At 40.3% G+C, this 23693-nt stretch overlaps 2 protein-coding genes across 2 annotated transcripts in view; both read right to left on the bottom strand.

The window, feature by feature from the left end:
* The window catches only part of LOC145344118 (tubby-related protein 3-like), a 68168-nt gene extending 56244 nt beyond the window's left edge, over positions 1–11924 (bottom strand). The window contains 2 exon segments of the mRNA XM_080190975.1: positions 11771–11886; positions 11889–11924. Of these exon segments, the coding sequence (XP_080047101.1) occupies positions 11771–11886; positions 11889–11924 (152 nt within the window).
* Positions 11925–16982: 5058 nt separating this feature from the next.
* rhno1 (RAD9-HUS1-RAD1 interacting nuclear orphan 1) lies at positions 16983–23424 on the bottom strand. The gene is made up of 4 exons (XM_080190977.1): positions 23387–23424; positions 22411–22508; positions 19282–19466; positions 16983–18317 (listed from the first exon to the last, which is right to left on the bottom strand). The coding sequence occupies exons 3-4, from the start codon at positions 19444–19446 to the stop codon at positions 17475–17477; spliced, it is 1008 nt and encodes a 335-aa protein (XP_080047103.1). The 5' UTR covers positions 19447–19466; positions 22411–22508; positions 23387–23424; the 3' UTR covers positions 16983–17474.
* Positions 23425–23693: the final 269 nt, after the last annotated feature.

Genomic DNA, 23693 nt, shown 5'->3' with positions numbered 1-23693 from the left:
CAGCTGAAGATGGTTTGACCAAGGACAATATCACGAGGAACTCCTACAGTGATGTCCCAGAACTGAGGTGATTGATCTCTAACAAGTGCAAACATCTTCTTTTGTGCTAAATATGACTCCTACCCCGACTTCACTTTTGCTTCATCCAACGCTCAGTCAGAAGCTGCCCTGATGTCAAAGGCAGTCACTCTCACCACACCTCTGAAGTTCAGCTTTTTGTCTTTACATCCAAGGTGGTAATAATGAGGTCAGGAGTCAGGTGGCCCTGGCAGAAATTACTTTAACCTGGTGTTGTGAGACTTCTTATTAGAAATGAAACTCAGCATCTGAGTAGGCTGTTGCTGTGTTTAAGTGCAGCTTGACAGTACTCCTAACAACACCTTCCATCACTTTGCTAATGATCGAGAGTAGGCTGAATATTTGGTTTATTGTACTATCACAAAGCTATCAAGTTCTTCCTCTTCTACACTCTTCCCTGCCTAAAAATCAAATGTTTCCAGTGTTGATTCTTCATACTGTGTTAAATGGCTCAAGCCTGCTGGACTGTGACTGAGTGTTTCTCTCACTGGTTTAAAAACAAACAGAAAACACGTTGAACCAAATGCTGAAGGTACAGGAGGTGTCCAGCTTAGAATTTCCCTTGTGTGAATGCAAGCATTGGAGTTGGATCTAACATTTTACTGGTAACTTGCTGAAACAACATGCAATAGTGTGATATATAAAATCTCTCTCTTTGGCCACAAGGTAAACATTAAAACGTATCTTAGGGACACAAGTTAACCTCAGCAAGACTCCACAAGAAGCACCTTCCAAGCCCACAACTAAGGGACTGAGTGTGTGCGGGGATGATAGAGCACGAGTATGCCTTACTCCTACTCTCAGGTTTATCACTCATCACCATATGCCAACAGCGTGAGTAAATGTGCAGCTTGAGACTGAAACTGAGCCTGGCACATGCTCTCTCTCTTTCTCTCACACACACTGGCCAATTTTATTAATTACTCTTTTGCTGACAATAATTTGTTGCTGTGACAATGCTTCATTTTTGCACCACAATTTCTTTTAATAAAATGTAGAAGCTAGCTTCATCATTGACTTATGAAACATCAACTATATACCATGTATCAATATTCATCATTGTATGATAACCAGCCACCTGAAAGTCCAGTTTAACAAATTCCAATCTAACCCCATGGCTTGGCTTTATGTAGTAGCCAATTATGTGGGACAATGTCAAATGCCTTCTGGCAACATCACGGCCTTTCCCCTATCCACTAGGCCTGCCTTGACCTCAAAAAAAAATTAGCAAAGTATAAACTTCCATTTATAAAATCATACTGACTGACTTAGCTTGTGATCCTCAAAACACTCCTTCATGTTATCTTTTATAATCCTTTCAAACACTTTCCCAACAATGAAGCCTATGTAATTTGATGTCATGCCTTCAGAACTTTACAATGAAAGATGTCACAGCCACGGGCTTTACTAGCCTGAGCTTCAACAATCTCCCGAATATGTTCTGTCCTCCATAATTTTAAGTTTTTTCAGTCTATGTTCATATTTAAACTGTTTCAATTCTGGCATTTCAATTTAAACTGCGTATAATTATTTGGGAGGTGGTGGCCTAGTGGTATTATCACTAGACAATTAATCCAGAAACTCAGATAATGTTCTGGATTCCTCATTCGAATCCAGCCATGGCAGATGGTGGAATTTGAATGCAGTTAAAAAAAAAATCTGGAATTAAGAATCTACTAATGACTATTGTCAATTGTCAGAAAAACCCATCTCGCTGACTAGTGTCCTTTAGAGAAGGAAATCTGCCATTCTTACTTGGCCTGACCTATATGAGACTCCAGACAGCAATGTGGTTGACTCTCAACAAACAAAAACACTGAAACCAAAGGGAAGCATTATAGTAATAAATATCAGGATTTTAAAAACCTTTTTAGTTTTTTTGTCATAGTCTGTTACTCCACCTATTTACCAGTCTCAAGCACTGCATTGTAACAAAGAAACATTGCTTTCACCACCTGTGGAGGGATACAGTCTGCCCATGTTTCAATAGTTGACTTAAAAATAATGATGATTGAAATCTTACAGAATAGGTCAGAAAAATGTACAAACAATAATAAGTATACTTAGAAAAGTAAAATCATTTCCACAAACAGTTACATGAAGAAAGCTTCCAATTCTAATTCTCAGACATTTATATCAGCAACAGCCATCACTACTATAATGATGCAATAATCATAACGGTGACAAATTTCTCTTAACAATATACAGCAACTGTGCTTTCATTATGCAGAGCAATCCCAGCATTTAGAATCAGCCTGGAATCCAAATACTACCTCATGTACTGTACATTCAAAAGTTGGAAATATTACAAGTAATGTTCTGTATGCATTAAAGCAGGGTATCCATTCAAATAGCACCCACTGGAATCAGGATATTGAATTTGATAATCAGCCAGATCAAAATGAATTATGGAACAGGCTCAAAGGGCTGTATGGTCTACTCCTGGTTTTAGTTTCTATACTTCTTTCATGACCTCAGGCAGTCACAAAGTGCTTTCCTGCCAATTAAGAACTTCCGAAGTAATCAAAACAAAGCTGGCAACGTGTACATAGCAAAGTCCCAAAAACAGATCATCCGATTATCTAGGATAGCTCCACTTGCTCTTCATCAATTTTTTATATCCGAGAATATTCTAGGATGTAAGCCAATAGGTTGTGAGGATTTGCTGGTTTTTAATCCCTTAATGATCCCCAATACTTTTTCTAATGCTGATTTGAATTACTTCAAACTCATTAGCCCCGTGGTTAACATATAAGATGATTAGAGGTTTAGACAGGGTGGATAGTGATAGCCTTTTTCCTAGGATGGAGAAAGCTAGCACGAGGGGGCACGGCTTTAAATTAAGGGGGGGGTAGTTATAGGACTGATGTCAGGGGTAGGTTCTTTACCCAGAGGGTGGTGAGAGACTGGAATGCCCTGCCAGCTGCAGTTGTAAATGCGCCTAGTTTGGGGGCGTTTAAGAGATCTGTGGATAGGTTTATGGACGAAATGGGATTGGTTTAGATTAGTGGGTTAGTGTTGTTTTTTTTTAAAAGCTGGTCGGCGCAACATCGTGGGCCGAAGGGCCTGTTCTGCGCTGTAATGTTCTATGTTCTGTTTTCTAGTATAGTTTGTGACTTCTACTGAGAAGACTGATATAAAATATCCATTCAATATCTCCGCCATTTCCTCATTCTCCACTTCTCCGGTTTCTGTCTCTAAGGAAGCAATATATATTTCAGTTATTCTCCATATTATGTACTTGTAAAAGCTCCATCAGTTTTTATATTCCTGACTAGTTTATCCTCATTCTTGTCTTTCTTTTCCAATCAACTTTTTGGTTGCCTTTTGATGGTTTCTAAAACTCTCCCAATCCTCAGGCTTGGTATTTGTTCTTTGAGCTTTTTTTTAATGTTATACTATTCTTAAGTTCCTTGATAGATCACAGATGGGTTATTGGTGCTGAGTTTTCACTTTTTTAATTGAAGGCATTTTTGTTGAACTTCCGAATCATTTCTTTAAATATTTCCCACTGAATTCTTCACTTAACAAACACGTGATTGCAGTAATTTCTGGAAGGGAAAGGGAGGGAAGGAAGGAGGAAAATAAACTGAAGGATTGCCAAACCAAACCGTTTTTATTAACTTCATATAACCATTGCAGCCATCTCAGTGAAAATAGAGTTGAGATTCATGAGAAGTGGGAGTAGGTTTGTGGGTGAGATCCTTACAAGAAACCAGGAAATAGTGACTTCCAGGGAGGAAGATCTGAAGACAGACAAATAAGTATTAAATGCTGTGTTTGGTTCAACACATTCCTAGCACTTACTAGCTAGTGACCTTGAAAAACCTTACAAGCATTGTCAGATAGAACTAAATAAGCCTCAACAGTGTCTGCTGGGAGAAGCACAGCTGCAAAACATTGCATGAGCTGGCAATACAGACATGCTGCAAACACACTAAGAATGTGAGAAATCACAGCTGGAATTATCTTGTTGAGCCCACCATGGGAACTGTAGGAGGTGGGGGGTGGGCAGACCATGCAAAGGTTCATTAACCTTGGGTAGGATTCTCAGTTTTGAGAAAGAAGCGTGGCCGTAGAACCCTGCCCAGCACTTCTGACTTCAATAATTACATACAAGAGAAAGGGACATTCCACCCAAGTGCTGGCTCAGGCAAGAAAAGTAGAGCGCAGCTCACCAGCTGCAGTGCCAGATTTTCTCGGCACATCATGCAGCACTTGGATGAAAAATAATCGTGAGGCATGGCTCACACCGTCACCCAGAAAACCCAGTAAAGGGCACTCCAATCTCCAATGGAAAAGACAAAGTACCCTCACCCCTACTCCCCCAAACATTCAAATGGGTGCAGATTTCCTGGCCCACTGCACTACTCAAGCAACACAAGGGGCCGGGAAATATCAGTGGGGGGCCTGGAGCAAGAGTCACGATTGGCACCCAGCCAATCAAGACTTTCCCAGGCCCTTTAAGCGTAACCAGCCTTGCACCAGAAATCACCACAAGACTGATTACAATATAGAAATCATCATTTCCATGTCATTAACAGCATTGTCCAGGCTCGCTAATAGCGCAGGAGACCATTCAGCCCATCGAGTCTGCACTGACCACAATCCCACTCAGATCCCATCCCTGTAACCCCTTATTTTTACAGTCCTAATCTCCCTGACATGAAGGGACAAAACGGGGAGACGTTCCCACCAAGTGGGGATTAAAGCAGATCCCCATCAATGGGAACAAAGCATGATCATCCCTGAGACCCTTGGAAGGTGCCAGCTTGCCAGTAATTACATACAAGAGAAAGGGACATTCCATCCAAGTGCTGGCTCAGGCAAGAAAAGCAGAACGCAGCTCACCAGCTGCAGTGCCAGATTTTCTCGGCACATCGTGCAGTGCTTGGATGAAAAATAATCGTGCCAGAGCTCTGTGTACCTGCTGCACATTCTGCATTAGGGATCAGTGGGGTTGGGAGGCAAGACGGCAATCAGGGCTGGCTGGGGGGCTGTGGGAAGGGGGGAATCTCCCCACTGACAGATCGTCATATGCATAGTGGCATGTTCAGTACACTGATGCCAGCCTCTCAGGTGGGATTAGGACCCACCCCACCTTACCAACGTGAAGCGCCCTACAGCACTGCGTGACACAAATCGATTCTACTAAGTACACCCAAGAGACAGGCAGGCAAATCTCCTGTTTTCTGGAAAAGGTGTCAAAACTGTGCACGTTGTCAAATGCAGGGTTAGGGTGCAACAAAGTTTTTTCGTTCAAGGCAGAAATGCCAGCTATACTGCCTATCCAGATAAAAAGCAACAGTTCCTCAATTCAATTGAACAGGTGTATTCCAGCATTTCCACAAAGGAGTGCACAGGTGAAATGATACAATTTGAGACACCACCTATAATACTGCACTCTCAACATACAAGAAGAGTGGGATAATGCTGACTGGTTCAAAACTAACATCACTGACAGAACTGATATTAAAGCAAAACATTCTGCTCTCATTAATTACAAGAGAAATTTCAGCTAAATGACTAAATTCACTAAGAACCGGTTGCAGTAAAGTCCAACTGACTTCTAGTGCACCAATGACTACTGATTACAACTTTCCCAGAATATCTAGATGTCCTCTGACATAGAGAATTGCAGAGGATGAATGAAAGAATCAAATAAGATATCTAACAGCAAAAAATATGAACAATTGGAGAGATTATGTGGAACACTACCTTTGAGTTTAATTCCAAGGAAAACACTCGATCACTGAGGAAGATCTGGACAAGCTTGCCTGTCATGGTAGAGCTAAACACAACCCACAATGGAGGGGTTTACAAAAGCTATGGGCAAAAGCTCCAGAAACTGACACTATACCACCTGGAACACATCAAGCATGGGAAACTGGCACTCCTGCAGCATCTGCACAAACTTCTGTCTCTTCTGGAGAGAGGGGCAGTGCCCTGGGATATCACTATTGCAAAGATTGTGACCCCACAAGAACACGAGTTATCAAACTATGCAACAACTATCAAGGCCCTTTCTTGTTGCGCTTTGTAGGAAAAGTATTTACCTATTTTGACCTTGTCAGAAACAAGAGTGGAATAATGCTGACTGGTTCAAGGCTAATGTCACTCTGATGGAACTGGTCATTAAAGCTAAGCACTCTGCTCTTGTTAATTACAAGAGAAATCTGAGCTAGAAGACCAAGTACTGGTCAGAGTAAAGCCCGACAGACTGCTACAAGGCCCTGAAATTATGTTGTGGATTCTTGGCATATGCGCACTTAGGGTGTTAATCTTAAATTCCTCTTTTTACTCGAAAAGAGTGTTATTAAATAATTTTATAACATTAGGAACAGCGGTAGACTATTTAGTCCCTTTAGCCTGCCCCTGCGCTCAATTAGATTGTGGCTGTTCACCTCAACTCAATTTTTCTCGTCTTAATTTACTTTCAGAGTTTTTAATACTTGTGCTAAAGTAGCAAAAAGTGAGGGTGAATGCATCTACCCAAAACCCTGCTGTGGTTTCAGAACTGGAAAATCTACCAATTGTCATGATCTTCTCAGTCCAGCAGCTGCAAGAGAAATGCCATGAAGACCATGATTACTGTCGTTAATCTCATCAAGACATTCAAACATATGAGCAGAAGTGATTATTTAAGTTGCTGGAAAAAATTGGCTGTCCACCAGAGCAGTCTTGTGTGATCACCTCTTTCCATGACAAGATGATGGGGCAACTGCAGAATGCTTTGAGATCTTAAGTGGTGTCAAGCAAGGTTGCATTCTGGGGCTGACACTGGTCTGTCATATGCCTTCTGTCCATCTACAGAGATTACCAGAAATAATAGAAAGCTGTTCACCTTACTCACCCAAGAACAAAAACAAAGGTGCACCAAATCCTGACCAGAGTGTTGCTCTACACTGCTGAGGCTGCACTAGCATACATGTTTCTTCACACCAAGGAACACCTTCAGCAAAATGGACAGACACTCTCTTGTTTGTAAATAGCATCAGCATCGACAATGTGATGGTGCAGGTTGTTAATTACTTCACATATTTATGCTCCACATCCATCAGCAACCTAAAACTTGATGCTGAAATCAACACAGACATTGTAAAAATGGACCTATGCCCAAGCTGATTAAGAATGTGGAGCAACAGCCGCCTGAGAACACCAAAACATGGAGTCTATTAAGCCCAAGTCCTTAGCATACTTTTCTATAGTGTTGAGATATACACTAGGCAGGAGAAAAGACTGAACAGTTTTCATTTTCGCCATCTCAGATGAATCCTCAGCTTCAGGTAACATGTCAAAATCACCATGCGGAGGTCCTGGAGCATGCTATTTCAATCAGCATCCACATTACTAAACCAGCAATGTCTGTGCTGATCTAGGAGATTCCCCCCTCATTCTTCTGAATTCCAGTGAAAACAATCCTTACCGATTCAATCTCTCCTCATATGTCAGTTCCGCCATCCCAGGAATCAGTCTGGTAAACCTTCTCTACACTCCCTCGAGAGCAAGCACATCCTTCCTCAGATCAGGAGACCAAAACTGCACAATACTCCAGGTGTACCTCACCAAAGCCTTGTTCAACTGCATTAAGACATCCCTGCTCCTATATTCAAATCATCTCGCTATGAAGGCAAACACACCATTTGCCTTTTTACTACCTGTTGAACCTGCATGCTTACCTTCAATGGCTGATGTACAAGTACATCCAGATCTCACTGGCCATAAATTAGGAGGGGAATGTGCATTCAGATAATAATCTGCCTTCCTGTTTTTGCTACCAAAGTGGATAACCTCACATTTATTCAGATTATACTGTATCTGCAATCATTTGCCTACTCACAACAACTTGTCCAAATCAAACTGAAGGATCTCTGCATCCTCCTCACCATCTCATCCAGATTTGTGTCATCTGCAAATCTGGAGATATTACATTTAATTTGCTCATTTTATATATAGTGAATAGCTGGGGTCCCAGCATTGATCCCAACAGTACTCCACAAGTCACTGTCTGCCATTTGGAAAAAGATCTGTTTATTGCTACTTTGTTTCCTGTCTGTCAACAGTTTTCTATCCCCCTCAATACATTAGCCTGTAAAATTAAAGAACATCAGTTCGGAGGTAATCTTTTGAGAGATTTTAACAAAAGCCTTCTGAAAGTGCAAATAAACCACATCCACTGGCTCCCCCTCAATGCTACTGTATCACTTGTCCTCCAGATAGCTCTGCTAACTGTTTTGGCTCCAGTCAGTTATCAGCCACTAATAATTATTGGAGATTATGCTGGGGGTAATAGTTGCCTTCTTAAATGAACAATAGCTCAGTATGTGATGTGATGACCTTAGTCTTTAAGATGTCTATCAAGTGGTAATTGCACAAGTTCACTGCTATTGATGCTCAATTAGAAACAGAAGAGAGATCTTTGCTACAACATAAATAATATGGTCCTCACAGCTATGTTAATGCTGTTAAAAATCTAAGTTATTTAGGGGTTTTGGCTTTTCATCTGCTGAAAATCTGGCCCAGACAGTGCATGTTGCATTACTATGGCACACATAGCAATTTAAGGAGTGTGGTTTGGCAGAAATGCAGTGGGTGACATCTCCAGAGCCAATACTTGGCAAGAAAAAAGTGGGAGACTTCTGGAGCACTCTCAAATTCAGGAGGAACTTTTGTTTTAAACAGACAAAAGTGTATTTTACTGAAAATAGAAATTAATTGGTGAAAAAAGCCTATAAAACTTATCTCACTGCATATAACATTTCCTCTTATGATCTCCAACAAGATGGTGATATAAACTACAGAACTGTTAGATGTAACAAATGAACAAGTGAATGTGCAGTGTGTAGTATTTCTACAGATTCTTTTTAACTATGGCTCTAATTCAAGCAAAGCTAAGGAGACAGTACTTGCTTAATTTTAATAATACTGTCAGTACTGTAACTAATTTGCAAAAATTGAGAAATGATCCGTGGAGCTCCACAGGTTCATCTCCACACAAACTACGGAACAAAAATACAAGGGGTAATGAGCTATACGAATACTGCTTTGGTACTTATATGTAACACTGTTCAATTTCACCCCGTCACAGCTCAGCTGCTGATAAAATCCTCATCTATGCCTTCATTACCTCTAGTTTGATTATGTCAATGAAATACTGACTGACCTCACACACTAAATGCAATTATCTTGAAATCATTTGAAACTCTGCTGCCCACATCTTAACTCACAGCTACTTGTCCATTCCTCTATTTCAACTGTGCTCACAGGCCTACTATTTGACAGAAGCTAATAAATTGATTTTAAAATTCTCATTATTGTTTTCAACGTCCTCGCCCCTCCCTATATCAATAATCTCCTCCAATGCCCCAACACTTGGTGAGATACTTACACTCCTCCAATTCTGGCTTATTAGGCAAAATAGAAATGTATGTCTGAAGAGGACAGAGTCTGCAAAGAAGTTAAACATGTGGACAAGACAGATGGAATCATAATGTGATGGAGTGTGAGATTCTTCACTTTGATTGTAATACAAAACTAGATTTTAAAAAAGTGTGAACCTTGATAATTGGAAAGACTTGGGTGTGGTCATGCAAGGGAGTCAAAACAATTTATTGCAAGAGTACTGGGGTACAGGAAGAAAGTCTTGCTACAATTGTACAAGTTGTTTGGCAAAACTACACACTTGGAATATTGTATGTTACGGGGATAGGACAGGACCTGGGTGGAATTGTTGTCAGTGTAAGCTCGATGGGCCAAATGGCCTCTTTTTGCACTGTACATTATGATTCTATGTAGTTTTGGTCTTGCATTTAAGGACGAATATACTTGCACTGGAGGTGGTAAAACAAAGATTTCACTAGATTGATCCCAGGTATAAGAGGATTGTCTTATCGTGGAAGACGGAGTAAATTGTCCCTATATTCTCCCCAGATTAGAACAATGAGAGGTGATCTCATAAATCATACAAAATTCAAGAGTCTGACAGGGTTAACACAATTTTTTCTGCTGGCTTAGGAATCTAAAACACAGGGATAGAGTGTCAATCATTTAAGACTAAGATGAGAACAAATTACTTCACTTAAAAAGTTGTGAATCTTTCAAATTCTCTACTCTAAAATAATTGTGGATGATCCATTGTTGATTATATTTAAGGCTGAGATAGACATATTCTTGGTCAGAGAATCAAAAGGTATTGGGAATGGGCTGGAAAGTGGAGTTAAAGCCCAAGATCAGCCATGATCACACTGCATAGCGGAACAGGTTCAGCAGGGCAAAAGGAATAAAACAATACACTGATAGGTTTAGATGGTAGGGCAGAAAGAGACTTGTGTGGAGAATAAACACTGGCAAAGAACAGCTGTGCCAAATGGTGTCTGGGCTGTAATTTTATACAATGTAATTCACACAAAGAGTGATCATAAGCATTAACTTCCACGTGTGGTCTCAACATTGAAAGCTGCTTCATGACTTCACAAAGTATCAGAGCTTCAAAAACCATTATTACATCAGTTGTTATTATAAATACCAAACATTGTTTTTTGATATCAAGTGAAATGCCTTAATTTCTTGTACAGTCCAGGTTATGGCATCACAATAACTTGGTATTACTAGGGATATATGTGTGATGTAAAAGGTTTGTAACAATAAAAATGACATAATAAACACTTAATGGATAGAACAGAAATATTACAAATGGAAGCACATCGTCCTCTAACCACCACCGCTTAAGTAGTCAGATCCAGTTTAATTTGGCAGATGGAAATTAAATATAAATAGCCCACAGTTATTACAAAAACTCCATCTGAAAGTTTCTCCAGTTGTTTATCCCTGAAAACAAAACTAAATTCATAAATAGTTCAATTTTATTTCTACAACGTGGGTAACTAAATCTTAAACACGAACAATAGAGCTACAATTCGCAACAAAACCTCGAAGATTAGCCGCTGAGTCATAACATTATCAACTTTATCATGAGCCAATGGGATACAGTTGTTTAACATTCCATTCATAGCAGCATTTAGAGAAAGTGTCCAAAGGAAACACATTTATAAAACGAGCGGACATTCAGCGCCAGACACCCAGAATTAATTCATAGTTTTGGATCAAGAACTCATATCCACCCATAAATCAACAGAAGACTGTACTAGTCAAAAGAACTCCACATTACAAAAATGCCTAAGATTTTCAAAACTATTCAAACTAAGGTATGTTGCAAATTGATTTATTAATAACGTGTTTTATAAAGGTCATCAAAGCAACAAGAGACAACACAAGTGCTGCAAAGTCTTGTGCAAATTAAGTTTATGTAGTAAAGTAACACGGAAAGAAAACTGAACATAAAAGTCCCGTCTTTCCAGTTTGTTGCACTAAATTTTTGCACCGATAATTTTTGTTTAAAAGATCAGAAATGGGAAAGGAAATCGGGTCGGCAGCATAAGAAGATTTTGTGCCAAAATCGCCGCGCCTCCTGATGTGTACGAGTGGCAAACAGCCCCGAATATTGCACACAGTGGAAAATCCACACATTAACGACAAATGTTTGTCCAAAACCTAGTGGGGGGAGTGCAGACATCCGATTAAAGTTATGCTAGACACACCGGCGGGGATACTGCGGGGCTCAGAGTGCTCAGTAAAGCAGCCATTGCCCCTATCCCCAAGCCCACCCTCACCCTCCCGGCCGCTCTTCCTCTACCTGACGCTGTAATAGGACATCTCTGGGCGCCCGTTGCTATGGTGCTGGCGGCCCCGCTGCTGCCTCCCGCTCCCCGCTCCGTCACTCAACTCGCCCTCGCTCCAGCGGCCCGGGCCCCCTTAGCAACGCACCCTCCAACAAAAACCATTCCCATTGGTCCCCCCTCCCTCCTCACGTCATCCCATTCAGCCCTCTGATCAAAGTCCCGGTCTGAAGCTGCTCTCCTGAGGATTCACCGCTGCCAGATTTCCCTCCTCCCCCAAAGTCTGGGAACTCATCCCACTCACTGGGTGATACAGTTAACGGACAATGAGTTCAGGAGTATCTGCATGCCTGTGGGCGGCTCCCCTCTGGCCTGGCTGCGGACAGAATTTCAGACTGCACTGCTGCATTGGAGACACTGGCAGCAGCTTTGAGACAATGCACAGGCTGTCTGACTGCTCCAGTCGATTTGGTAAATGTTACGAACAATTATCCATCTTTACAAAGTGGTTTCTGGTGGACTAGCTCATTTAAAGATAATGCTCCATTGTTCTGGATGTGTAAGAGTGGCAATCAGCCCCGCGTATATTGCACATAATGGAAAATCCACACATTAACACCCATACACCCAACCGCATCTATCCCACGGAACTCGTTCATAGTTCTAACACTTGTAAACCCAAGGCACTATAAACCAAGTTTCGTAGAATCCCTACGGTGCAGGAGGCTATTCGGCCCATCGGGTCTGCACTGATAGCAATGCTACCCAGGGCCCATCCCTGTAACCCCACGTTATTTATCTCCTAACCTCCCTGCCACTAAACCCATGCAGGCAAGGGGAGAACGTGCAAACTCCAGTCACCCAAGGCCACATTAAACTTGGATTCCTGTGAAGCAGTAGTGCTAACCACTGTGCCACCATGCTGTCTAAATTTATGCAACTCATTCTCACATACTAAGCCTGGATACACTGGACATGGGGAAGAGGTTTCCATTAGTAGGAGGGACTAGGATCCAAAGGCATAACCTCAGAGCAAAGGGAAACAATAACGAGGAGGAATTTCTCAGGCAGAGGGTGATGAATCTCTGGAATTCACTGCCACAGAAGGTTGTGGTCATCAAGTCATTGAGTGTATTCAGACAGAGAGATAAAAGTTAAAGTTTATTTATTAGTCACAAGTAGGCTTACACTCAACAAAATGAAGTTACTGTGAAAATCCCGTAGTCGCCACATTCTGGCACCTGTTCAGGTACACTGAGGGAGAATTTATTATGGCCAATTCATCTAATCTGCACATCTGTGGAGTGTGGGAGGAAAACCACAGACACGGAAAACATGCAAACTCTGCACAGACAGTGACCCAATCTGGGGATTAAGCCCAGGTCCCGGGTGCTGTGAGGCAGCAGTGCTATAACCACTGTGCCGCCCCAATAGATAAGTTTTCTGGCTTGACTGGATGGCTGGTTCAAACTGCATCTTTTTCCCAGCCCAGAGCTATTTTTGAGAGATCTTCCTTGCACAAGCCAACCGCAAAGCTCCCCACTAACTCGCAAATACATTCTCTTCCACTGTCCTCCCTCCTCCCACCCCTTTCACCTCAGGTTCCAATGTTCTCACACCTCTTTGAAACTCAAATCTTTTCTAATTATGAAATCTTTCCTATTTCTATTTTATCTCTTTCAGGACAATAAAATATAATGAACTCTCTTCTGTTTATCCTTCTGTAAGCTACAATGTTTCTTGTCACCACTGACTTTCCTTTGATATTCAAACAAACTCTCAACTTACCTAAACATTTAAATGTCTGATCCAACCTATTTACTTGTACCTCAAACCCAACATCTTATTACAAGTGCACAAACCAGCATCTGTATCCTTTCATTTCTTAAACATCTCTTGTAACTTTCCTCAGCTTGATTAAATCAATCACACACACACACGCTGACTTCTTCATAAGCACACACTATTCCCCCCAAAGGTATTTTGAAACATCCAGTCTCACAGTGATTAACCAAAAGATGAAGCACTGTTCCCTAATTTTCTGTTGAGCTCCATTGGAACACTGCATGAAGCCAAGGGAAGGCATTTGGAATGCTGGCTTTTATTTCAAGAGTTGCTGAAACCATACAAGGTAGCAGTGAGACCATATTTAGAATGCAGTGTACACTTCTGGTTCCCTTATTTAAAGAGAGATATTATCTTGAAGGCAACACAGAGGTTTACTAGGATGATCCAGGTATGGAGGGGCTGCCATGTAAGGAAAGATTAAACAGGTTGGGGCTATACTCCTTGGCATTCAGAAGAACGCGAGTTGATTGAAACACATAAAATGCTTAGAGGGGTATACAGGGTAAATGTTGGGAGGATATTTCCAATTATGGGTTAGGACCAGAGGACATAGTCATGTAATAAGGTGGTGCTCATTTAAGATGGATTTGACAAAGAATTTCTTTTCTCAAAAGAGTGCTGAATCCTAGGAATTTTTTACCCCAGGATGCTGGGGAGGCCAAGCTTTTGAACCTTTTCAAAGCTAAGAACAATATGTTTTTAATCATTAGGGGAAGAATTACAGATATGAAGCATGGAAATGGACTTAGTGAGAGATCAGGAATGATATTAAATTGCAGAGTAGACTTGAAGGGATAGATGCTGTAGTCCTGTTCCTATTTCTATGGCTTAAGGACAGAGAGAGCATGAGAGCAAGGTGGAGAATTAAATGACGCTTGGGGTTATGCTTGTGGACTGAACAAAGGTGGACTGCAAAAATCACCCAATCTATATTTGGTTCCTCCTTATAGAGCAAACAGAGAGACCAGGAAATACAGTATATTAAATTGAAGGAAGTGCACATAAAACATTGTTTAGGACCTTGGATGTTGAGTAGATAGGAGTTAAAATGGCAGGTTGCATTTCCACTTACATGGAAAGGTATTTGAGAATCGGAAAGAGTATCACAGAGTGAACAATCCCTTCAGAATTCTGAGAGGATGAAAAGATGTGTTTAGTTACAACGTGGGGGTGGGGGTGGAGAAAGATGGCAGCAGTAGAAATGGCAGGGCTTTGATTTATTGAATACATAAGCTAGTAAGTGGAAGATGAGCTCAAAAAAAAAACATATTGGTTCTGAGGGGGAGAGGAAAGGAGAGAGGAAAGTGTGGGAAAAGGGACTGACAGGATCACAGGCTATGTCAATCATGAAAAAAGAAATCCTCAGTTGATGAAAAAGGAAGATCAATCAGAAGGGCTGGTATGGAAAGTTGCTGTGCTGAGGCACCGTATGGAAGCAGTTCTCAGGGAGATATTTATGAAGTTCATGTCAAGCTCACTCACTTCCCAGCAAGCAGTTTAGGAATGTTATATGCTGATAGAAAATATTATATGTAGAGGTGTGATAGTTTATTTCATACTTGAGTCAAAATCGCTGGAAATTAGCACCTTTCAATAAATCACAATTTATTTCTATAAAATCTGGGTCAAACCAGCCTGAATGGCTGAGTGCATTTATCAAGTAAATGGCTGAGCCAAACATACAAGACCTAAATTCAATATTTCGCTCACTAAGCTATGATAGAAGTTACTGCTTTGGCCTCAGCATACCTATTAGAGAAATGAAAAATTGCCAGAGTGTCTGAACCTGACTGCTTCCTGGCTAACTGCCCACCTAACTCCCTCCTTAAGCTTGAGCTTATGCAAATATTCTGCTGATCATGTCCTAATTCATACCAAGTCCCACTCACCCATTTTGTTGGCCTACTTTGGCTTTTGTTTGGCAATGTTCCAACTCTCAGCTGTGTGTTCAAATCCTTTCATGGCCTCACCCCTCCACATCTGACTTCTTCCAGCCCTGTGGCTCAGAGTTCTACACCTTAAAGGACAATATATGCCAGTCTAGCCAGCAATGCCTACAACAAATAAATAAAGGATTTTTAAAAAATGTTAACACTCCTTCAATTCTAGTTTCTTGCACATCCCTGATTTCCTTCATGCCAACACTACTTTCAGCTGCCTACGTTTCTAGCTCCGAAATGTAGTCTCAACCTCTCTGCCTTTCTTTCCAAATTGATCCTTAAGACCTGCCTATTTGACCAAACCTTTGGTCACCTTTCCTAATCGCTGAAGCTCAGTGTCAAAGTTTGTTTGAAAACACTCCTGTGAAGCTCCTTGGGATATTTTGCTATGTCACTGGCTCTGTAAATGCAAATTGTTTGTGTTGGAGACATTACAATGATACAGTTTAGGCTTTCATTGATATTTCTCTTAAATAGCTGCTGATACTCAACATCAAGGCTCACACTTCAAAACTATTTAAGTCAAAGTGCTGAAAGCAATTGGCTTACTTTACCACATGGAATCATACCATGGAAGGAACAAGAGTCAAGAGAGAAGAACATTGACAAGTAAGTTTTTTTTTTAAGAATTGCACTGAAATAAATGAGTATTTTCCATTATTAATCCTACACATTCTTCTCAATAAGAATTGGAGAAAATCTTTGGCCAACAGGAATTTCCTAATCCTTTGTTGCAGAGTGTTTAAACTCTCATCCTTGTGGGTCATAGCTGTGTATCATGGCCCAACTATAATGGTTAAATCCACACAAATCAGTATACTTCTAAAGTTGCAAATCCAGGTGTTCCGTTTTAGCATTTATCCACCAGCACGGCAGCAGCACTAAAAACCACCAACACCTCCAGGGGTACTAATTCAGAAAACAAACCAAGATATCAGGAGTCTACATTCAAATAGGGCTGTTGTGATGTGGATTAAGGTTCAGATACAGTGGCCATAGATTGGATATGCTGATTTATTGGGTTCTGTTGCAACTCCTCATTTCACTTTTGCTACACACTAGATATTACTTGTTCTCTAGATGAACAATGACATGTCAGGATACTTAAAAGACAAGAATTTAAAATATGGGAACTAGGTTGACAGATCAATTGATAATTTTTCAACTCCCTATTTGTGAATAGAGCCTTGAGAGAAATTCACAATGTTGAAGTTATACTTAAACCTCTGTTCCGCCTGGATTTTTTTTTGTACTTTTTCATTTTAGCTGAGGAAAAGGGAGAGAGATGTGTGTCCGAGGACAAACTTGCCAAAATATTCCCAAATTATAGTCGTAATTCCAATTTTAAAAGAACATAAAACTACACCAGTATAACATTTCTATCTCTCCAATCAGTCAACCACTGACATGATTCAAATTGTCAATTTATTGCCACCTTTGCAAGTATTTTTATATTGTGACCTACAATCATTAGGAATGATTTGAAATTGACAAATCTATGTGATAGAATTTTTATACTTTGCAAATAGAAGTGACTTTTATGCTAAAAATATGGAATAAAATGAAAAATGTTTTGGATCCATAGAAAGGTGATCATTTGAAATACATCACTAATAAAGATATACAACACAGGATGTTGCAGACATGAGCAATTGCAATGATCTTTCAGAGTGCCACATCTGAGGCATTTAAAATGGGAGTCTGGTCCTAATGTTGCATTGACAAGGGGATACTAAAGTAAGGGATTGAGATTTTATATTTTGAACCTGATGCTTGTCAAACTACTGCAGGTCTGGATAAGCTGCTTTGACAGCCATAGGTTACAGGGTGATGCTTCTACAAAAGCCCAATACCCAGATAATCATAATACCGATGGTAACATTTAAAATGAACAGGTCACAATTTGTATTACTGATTTCTTTCAAGTGTCTCCTTATGTACCAACAAGCACATCGCTACTGGTTAATTTTCCACAATGTTTCAGGTACTGCATAATGTCTGGCCGTCTTCGCCAGGTTGCTTTGAGTCCATATTCATGCTCTGGAGTGTCTTGTACCCAAACGTCAGGAGTCAGGGATTCTTTAGAAGAGTCATTGTTTACTCCAGAGGATGTATCCAAGCTGTCCTCTGGTCTACCACAGGAAGGAATCATGTTGTTAATGTCAGATTCCCTGTCTCTTAATCTATCAGTACTTTTTCTCATGCTAGTCACTGGAAGTAAGCCATCAATTGTGGGAGTGCTAACTTGTGGCAGGATGAATACCTCATCAAATGATTGAGTAAAGTGATCAGAAAGGGAGATCTCCTTATCACCAGGGTTTGCACTAGTTTGGCGGTTGACACAATACAATGGAGAACTGAAACTGGAGCATTTCACAGATCTGTGGGGTATATTCCGTTCTGTACTCATGGCACAGTTTATTTTACCAACCAAGATGCCCTTTGCCACAGACTCTCGCCTACATTTGAGCTTCTGACCCACAGCATCTGAATTCTGAGCCCTTGCAACGGAATTGTCATCTCTACCTCCTTGGTAGGTGCTTTCCATACCTGAAGTGTTACTTGTTGGCATATTGTTACTTGTTACATCACTGCCCAAAATGGTCAAGGGGACATAGTTAACATATGCTTTTCTCACAGCTCCAGGTTTTGGTGCAAGACTCTGCTTCTTTTTACTATTCTTATGTTTTGCTGTGCTGTCATTGGTATTATTTTTGCGTTGTCCTCGTCTTGGTCTTTGAATTGTTGTGTCTGAAAATTCAAACTGTGGCAACACCTGCAAGGACAGGAAAAGAGGAAAAGGATTTGTATTTAAATAGCACCTTTCTTGACTATGAACATCTCAAAACACTTTACAGCCTAGGAAATAGAATAGCCAATTTACACACAGCAAGCTTCCACAAACAACACGCCAATGACCAGACAGTGTGGCTGAGGGATTAATATTGGCCAGGACACTGAATAACTTCCCTGCTCTTCGTCAAACTCGTGCCACCTAGTGTCCACCTAAGGGGACAGATGTGGTTTTGATTTAATGTTTCATTTGACTGACAACACCTAACATTACAGTACCCCCTCACTATTGCACTGAAGTGCAGCCTTGATTTATGCGCTCAAGTTCTAGAGGCTTGAACTCAACCATTGGTTCAGATGAGAGTTCTATCGGCAGAGTCATGGCCAACAGAAGAAATATAATAGATGTCAGATTACACAAACTATCAAGAAAGTTTCCACCTTCCTTACTTCACAACATGAATATTAACGAAGAACGATGAACTACTTGTGCTTCAGAGTATAAACCTTGGAATGATTGATTAACACTTCAAAGTGTTGCTGCTTTGAAAAAAACCCAAGTGAAGCTTGAAATATGCATACTTATGGAAATGTATTTTAGGAGGAAAATGTAGAATTTTGTTACATTTTATCCATGGGAAATACACATTTACTTTATAACTCTGAAAGGAAAACCATTTACTCAATTTCCAGTATTCTTTCATTAAATTCAGCTGTGGAGCAGCATGTTTCTACACATGTATAGCTAACAATGTGGATCTGACCACAAAGTCACAGAAATTGAGTGCTTGGAGCCTGTGACAATTATAAAAGCTCTTTCACAATCTAACAATGCAAATTTACATTCTGAAGGCTTTTAAAATTGCATAGGAGATCTTACTGTATAATAGTAGAAGATGGTAGTATATTCTTATACTAAAAATATTGAGAAACACAAAACAACACACCCAAGTGAATGAAGACTGCTGGTCAACTGGCACACAGGATGCCTGGCGTGGGTTTACGGCAGATGGTAGAGGCACCACTTGTTTGCACTTTCCTACGTTTTGTGGACTCTTCAGAAACAGCAGAGGGGGCTTCTTGGATTGGCTGGACTTCTTCTTGCGGGGCATCAAGCACCCAACATCTTGGCCTTGGAATTCATTGGAATAGAATTTTAAAAAACATCATTAAGTAAATAATACTGGTTTCCTTTAATAGCACAGTGGACAAATGACATGAAAAATATACAAGATCAAGAATGGCTGCAGTTTTGAACCCTGATCACTGCTGAATTTTCGACTAATGGGGGTGCTAGCTTTTAGAATAATTTCAGCAGAATTGGACCTGTGCTGTTGGCATTGCTCTACATTAAAAACTGGCTGCTCAGCCAGAGGGAGCACATGGTGTCCACCTGTGAACAATGGAGTGGAAACTGGCATCACCACTCCTGGAAATGTCATCTAGTGATTCAGCTTCTTCTTAAAATGTTTTATTTTGTTACAGTATATTAGTGGAGTCCCCTTCAAAAGTAGCTCTTAGTTCCACTTTATGGGTAACCTTCAAATCGGATAACAAAGAACAACACAGCACGGGAAACAGGCCCTTCGGCCCAATGAGCCCGTGCTGCCATTTTAACAATGTGAGTTCCCTCTTCCACCCATGACCCCCGTCTACGCTTATGGCACCCCACTTTGGAAACCAGATTGAGGGGAGACTAATTTAGGGACAATTTGTTACACCAATCAGCCTAAGAGCTGAATAAAAAGGGAGATATAGTTGTTGAGATTAGGAGGTGCATGTTTGTAACGTGTGACTCTAAACAATTGCTTAGAGAAATGACTCCAGTACTTTCCTTCAGCTAACTTTCTGGAATAATGCTTTACCCCAGAACTACAATTTAGGACCTTCATAAATGTACAGTGAAATAATATGCTCCACTTTCACAGCAGCTCTCTGTCAGACAGAAAAATGACAATCCTGACAGCACAGCACAGTAACAAAATTATTTCAATAATTTCAACTTCCAATGCGACTTCCACAAAAAGGGCGATATATGAAATATTTAGATTCAAATAAGTTTAGATAAAAATTGCATTTATCTAGCAGCTCGTTGTATGTATAAAGAACTGTCACATAAAACAAACTACTCTTTGGAATATTTGGCAGCCATTTCCATAAAATCTAACAGTGGCCTAAAAGACTCGAGGGAGTGAATTACATACTCCTGATTTTCTTATGAAGACAAGATAGATGGGGACATTGTCTTACAAGAGGATAAATTTGTTGGGTCTCAGGCTTTTTGTGATAAAACGCCCTTTATCCTAATTAGTTCAAGAACAGTTTAGCAATGAGAATCATTTTGGCAGTAAGAATATAAAAGCGTACTATTTAAATGGTGAGAGAATGCAGAGATGTCTGGGAGTCCCAGTGCATGAATCGCTAAAAGTTGGTATGTGGGTACAACAAGTAACTAGGAAAGCTACTAGCATATTATCACATATTGCAAGGGAAAATCAAATACAAAAATAGGAAGCTTATGCTTCAGTCATGCAGAGTATTGGTGAGACCACATCTGGAGTACTGTGTACAGATTGATCTCCTTATATAAACTAGTTAAAAGCATTTCATAGAAGGTTTACTAGATTAATATCTGGAATGGGTGGGTTGTCTCATGAGGAACGGTTGGAGAGGCTAAATTTGTATCCACTGGCGTTCAGAAGAGTAAGAGGGGACTTGATTGTAACATAGATCTTTAGGGGGTCACTGTTTAAAAATAAGAGATAGCCCATTTAAGACCGATGAGGAGAATATTTTCCCTGAGGGTCATTAGTCTTTAGCAGTGTCGTTGAATATTAAGACAGAGGTAGATAGATTCAAGGGGGCGAAAGGTTACTGGAGATAGGTGGTAATGCAAAGTTGTGGTTACAATCAGATAAGCCATGATCTTATTGACTACTGGAGCAGGCTGAACAGCTGGATGGCCTGCTCCTGCTCCTAATTTGTATGGTTGCATTTAATCTTGAAGCTGAGGCCTCTTGGCAATTACAGAAGATGATTCTATTTGGAATATAAAATACAAAACAGAGAGGTTTCTTCCCTTTTAGGTGTAGAGTGCAACTTTAAGTTTTATAACTTTGAACAATGTAAAGCCAATATAAATTACTTTTGTCTACAGAACTTGAGTTTATGATTATTTTAAAAATGCTATATTCAATAAGATTGACAAACCAAATGGATTTAAGGAAAAAATTAAGAGATTGTCTTAAGAGCAGTGATTCCATCTGTTATAATTCAGGTTAGAAACTCCAAAGTGTTCAGTGGAGCCCATCTAGATCAGTTTTGCATCTTGAATTTGGCTAGGATAATTAGATGTTTCACTTAAGTATGATTCAAATGACTCACTAGGGAGCTTTTCTCAAATGAAAATTAAAGAATATTGTTAACACATAGTAAGAAAATTAGCAAGAACTTTTACAAACAATGATAATGTATAATCCTTAACCAAGATATTTACAATGTTCCAATCAAACCAATCCCATAGACAAAAGACCCTTTTAACAAGTTTAATAGAGCTCAGACTAATGCTCATGTGATACTGGAAATTGAGTCTTTTGGTTGGAGAATTGAAAACTCTCAGTCTTGGTTCATTCAGAACAGGTTTGAAGACAAGACAGCTTTCCAAAACACCAGAGACACTCTGGTCGAGCCCCCCCCACAGCAGCAGATTTTTCATTCTTCAACAGAATTTCCAAAGCAAGAAAAGTAGGGAGAGACACTGGGACTTATTTTTACTTGCTGTCCCTTCTAAAACCAAAACTTAAACCTGCAGCTCCAAACTGAAAATGGAAACACTGTCCAAAAACACACAACCATTCTCCTATCAGCACAGGATTGTAAAACTAATCCCAGAGTGTAAGCAAATAACTCCATTTAAGTAGCAGTAAAAGGACACCTTCAGTCAAGCCAGCAACAATGACATCACTGAAGCTGTGAGCTGCAGAAATCATGCTTTTTTAAAAAAACCTTTCTTAAAGCTACACCAACTATGCCTCAACAATATCAGTTTCTTATCAGAATAAGATTTTTTTATTTACCTGTCTTTTAAATTAGTGTATGTCTCTTCAAAAATTCAGATGTATCCTGATGGATGACAACATCAATATCCTCCCTAGTTGACATTCCAAGCATTCTGCTGCATCAAAAATAAGAAATGTTTTTAAAATCATAATGCTCCAAACTCTGAATTTCATATGCTACATAACAGTAAAATAATTTTAAGGATATGCTATCTCACAACTTACAATCCACCTAAATCTTGCAGGAGGCCCCACAATCTCAAATGACTCAACAATTTAGGCTTATTAAATACCACAACTCTGCTTCCCTGAATGCATTCTACCAAATAGTTGGAGGTTAGGTAGTTCACTTGTATGTACAGTTTCATGTTCCTTTTTGCCTGAACTGTGTTGTATTAAGTTGCTCTGCTACTCCTAATTCAGTTGCCCTCAGTATTATGTTATACTATCCTGGGGAGAGAGTGACATGATATATTACATGTTGTACCTCCCAATGCATTTTAACATTACAACACAGTGCAAACAATGAATGATCTGTATAGTAGTCAAATCACATTATTTTATATTACATAGAATTATCTCATTGAGGCAAATAACAAATGCATTTAATGAAACACTAGTTAAGGACATGAGCGAGGCACTAGACAGATGTGCTGATAGGAGTACACATGGTGGAGCAAAAGGAGATTTATATAGAGCATAAACACCAATTGGGCGGAATGATCGGTTTCTATAAACCTTGTGTTTAAGGAAAAAATCTTCATCCAGTAGCCATCCCGTGTTTTTCTGATCTTAGTAGCAGACTGCTGGCCTATGTAACAAGCCAGGCTGTGCCCACTAACCTTCCTGTTCCAGAGGCACAGTATTTCTGATCTGACTAGTTACACTGTTTAGGATGTTGTTTTTCCTGAGTAGCAGTACAAACTATTCCCTACCAGCCCTGCTGCCTGTCGCGGGCTATCATCCCTCCCATCCCCTTTCACATACTCTTTACCTGCTGCTCCTATCACAGTGCCTCAATGGCGCCTGGCTGCTTCAAACTGTCCCGCTCTCTGACCTGGCCCCGCCCATTGCCTTCATTCCACTGCTCCTATTGGTCAGTTCTGTTCCGCTGCTCCTATTGGTCGGATCTGTTCCGCTGCTAGTATTCGTCGGATCTCTTCCGCGCCTCCTAATTGGCTGAGAAATTCCGTTCCGCCGTTTCTATTGGCTGAGTCGCTACTCGGTAACGTTTCCAATTGGCGCGCCCCGTGTTCTAACGGCTCCAGGAGTTCTGAACTCGCTGATTGGTTGCGTATACC

Source organism: Carcharhinus amblyrhynchos, chromosome 6 (genome assembly GCF_965287045.1).
Source record: "Carcharhinus amblyrhynchos chromosome 6, sCarAmb.v2.hapA, whole genome shotgun sequence".
NCBI classification, from domain to species: Eukaryota; Metazoa; Chordata; class Chondrichthyes; order Carcharhiniformes; family Carcharhinidae; genus Carcharhinus; species Carcharhinus amblyrhynchos.
This window is presented reverse-complemented; position numbering and strand designations above follow the sequence as displayed.

Coding starts and splice junctions, on each gene's coding strand:
- rhno1 (XM_080190977.1), bottom strand. CDS start 19,446: ATGCCCCGCAAGAAGAAGTCCAGCCAATCCAAGAAGCCCCCTCTGCTG. Junction 18,318..19,281: donor AGCAGTCTTCATTCACTTGG/GTGTGTTGTTTT, acceptor CTGTCCTTGCAG/GTGTTGCCACAGTTTGAATT.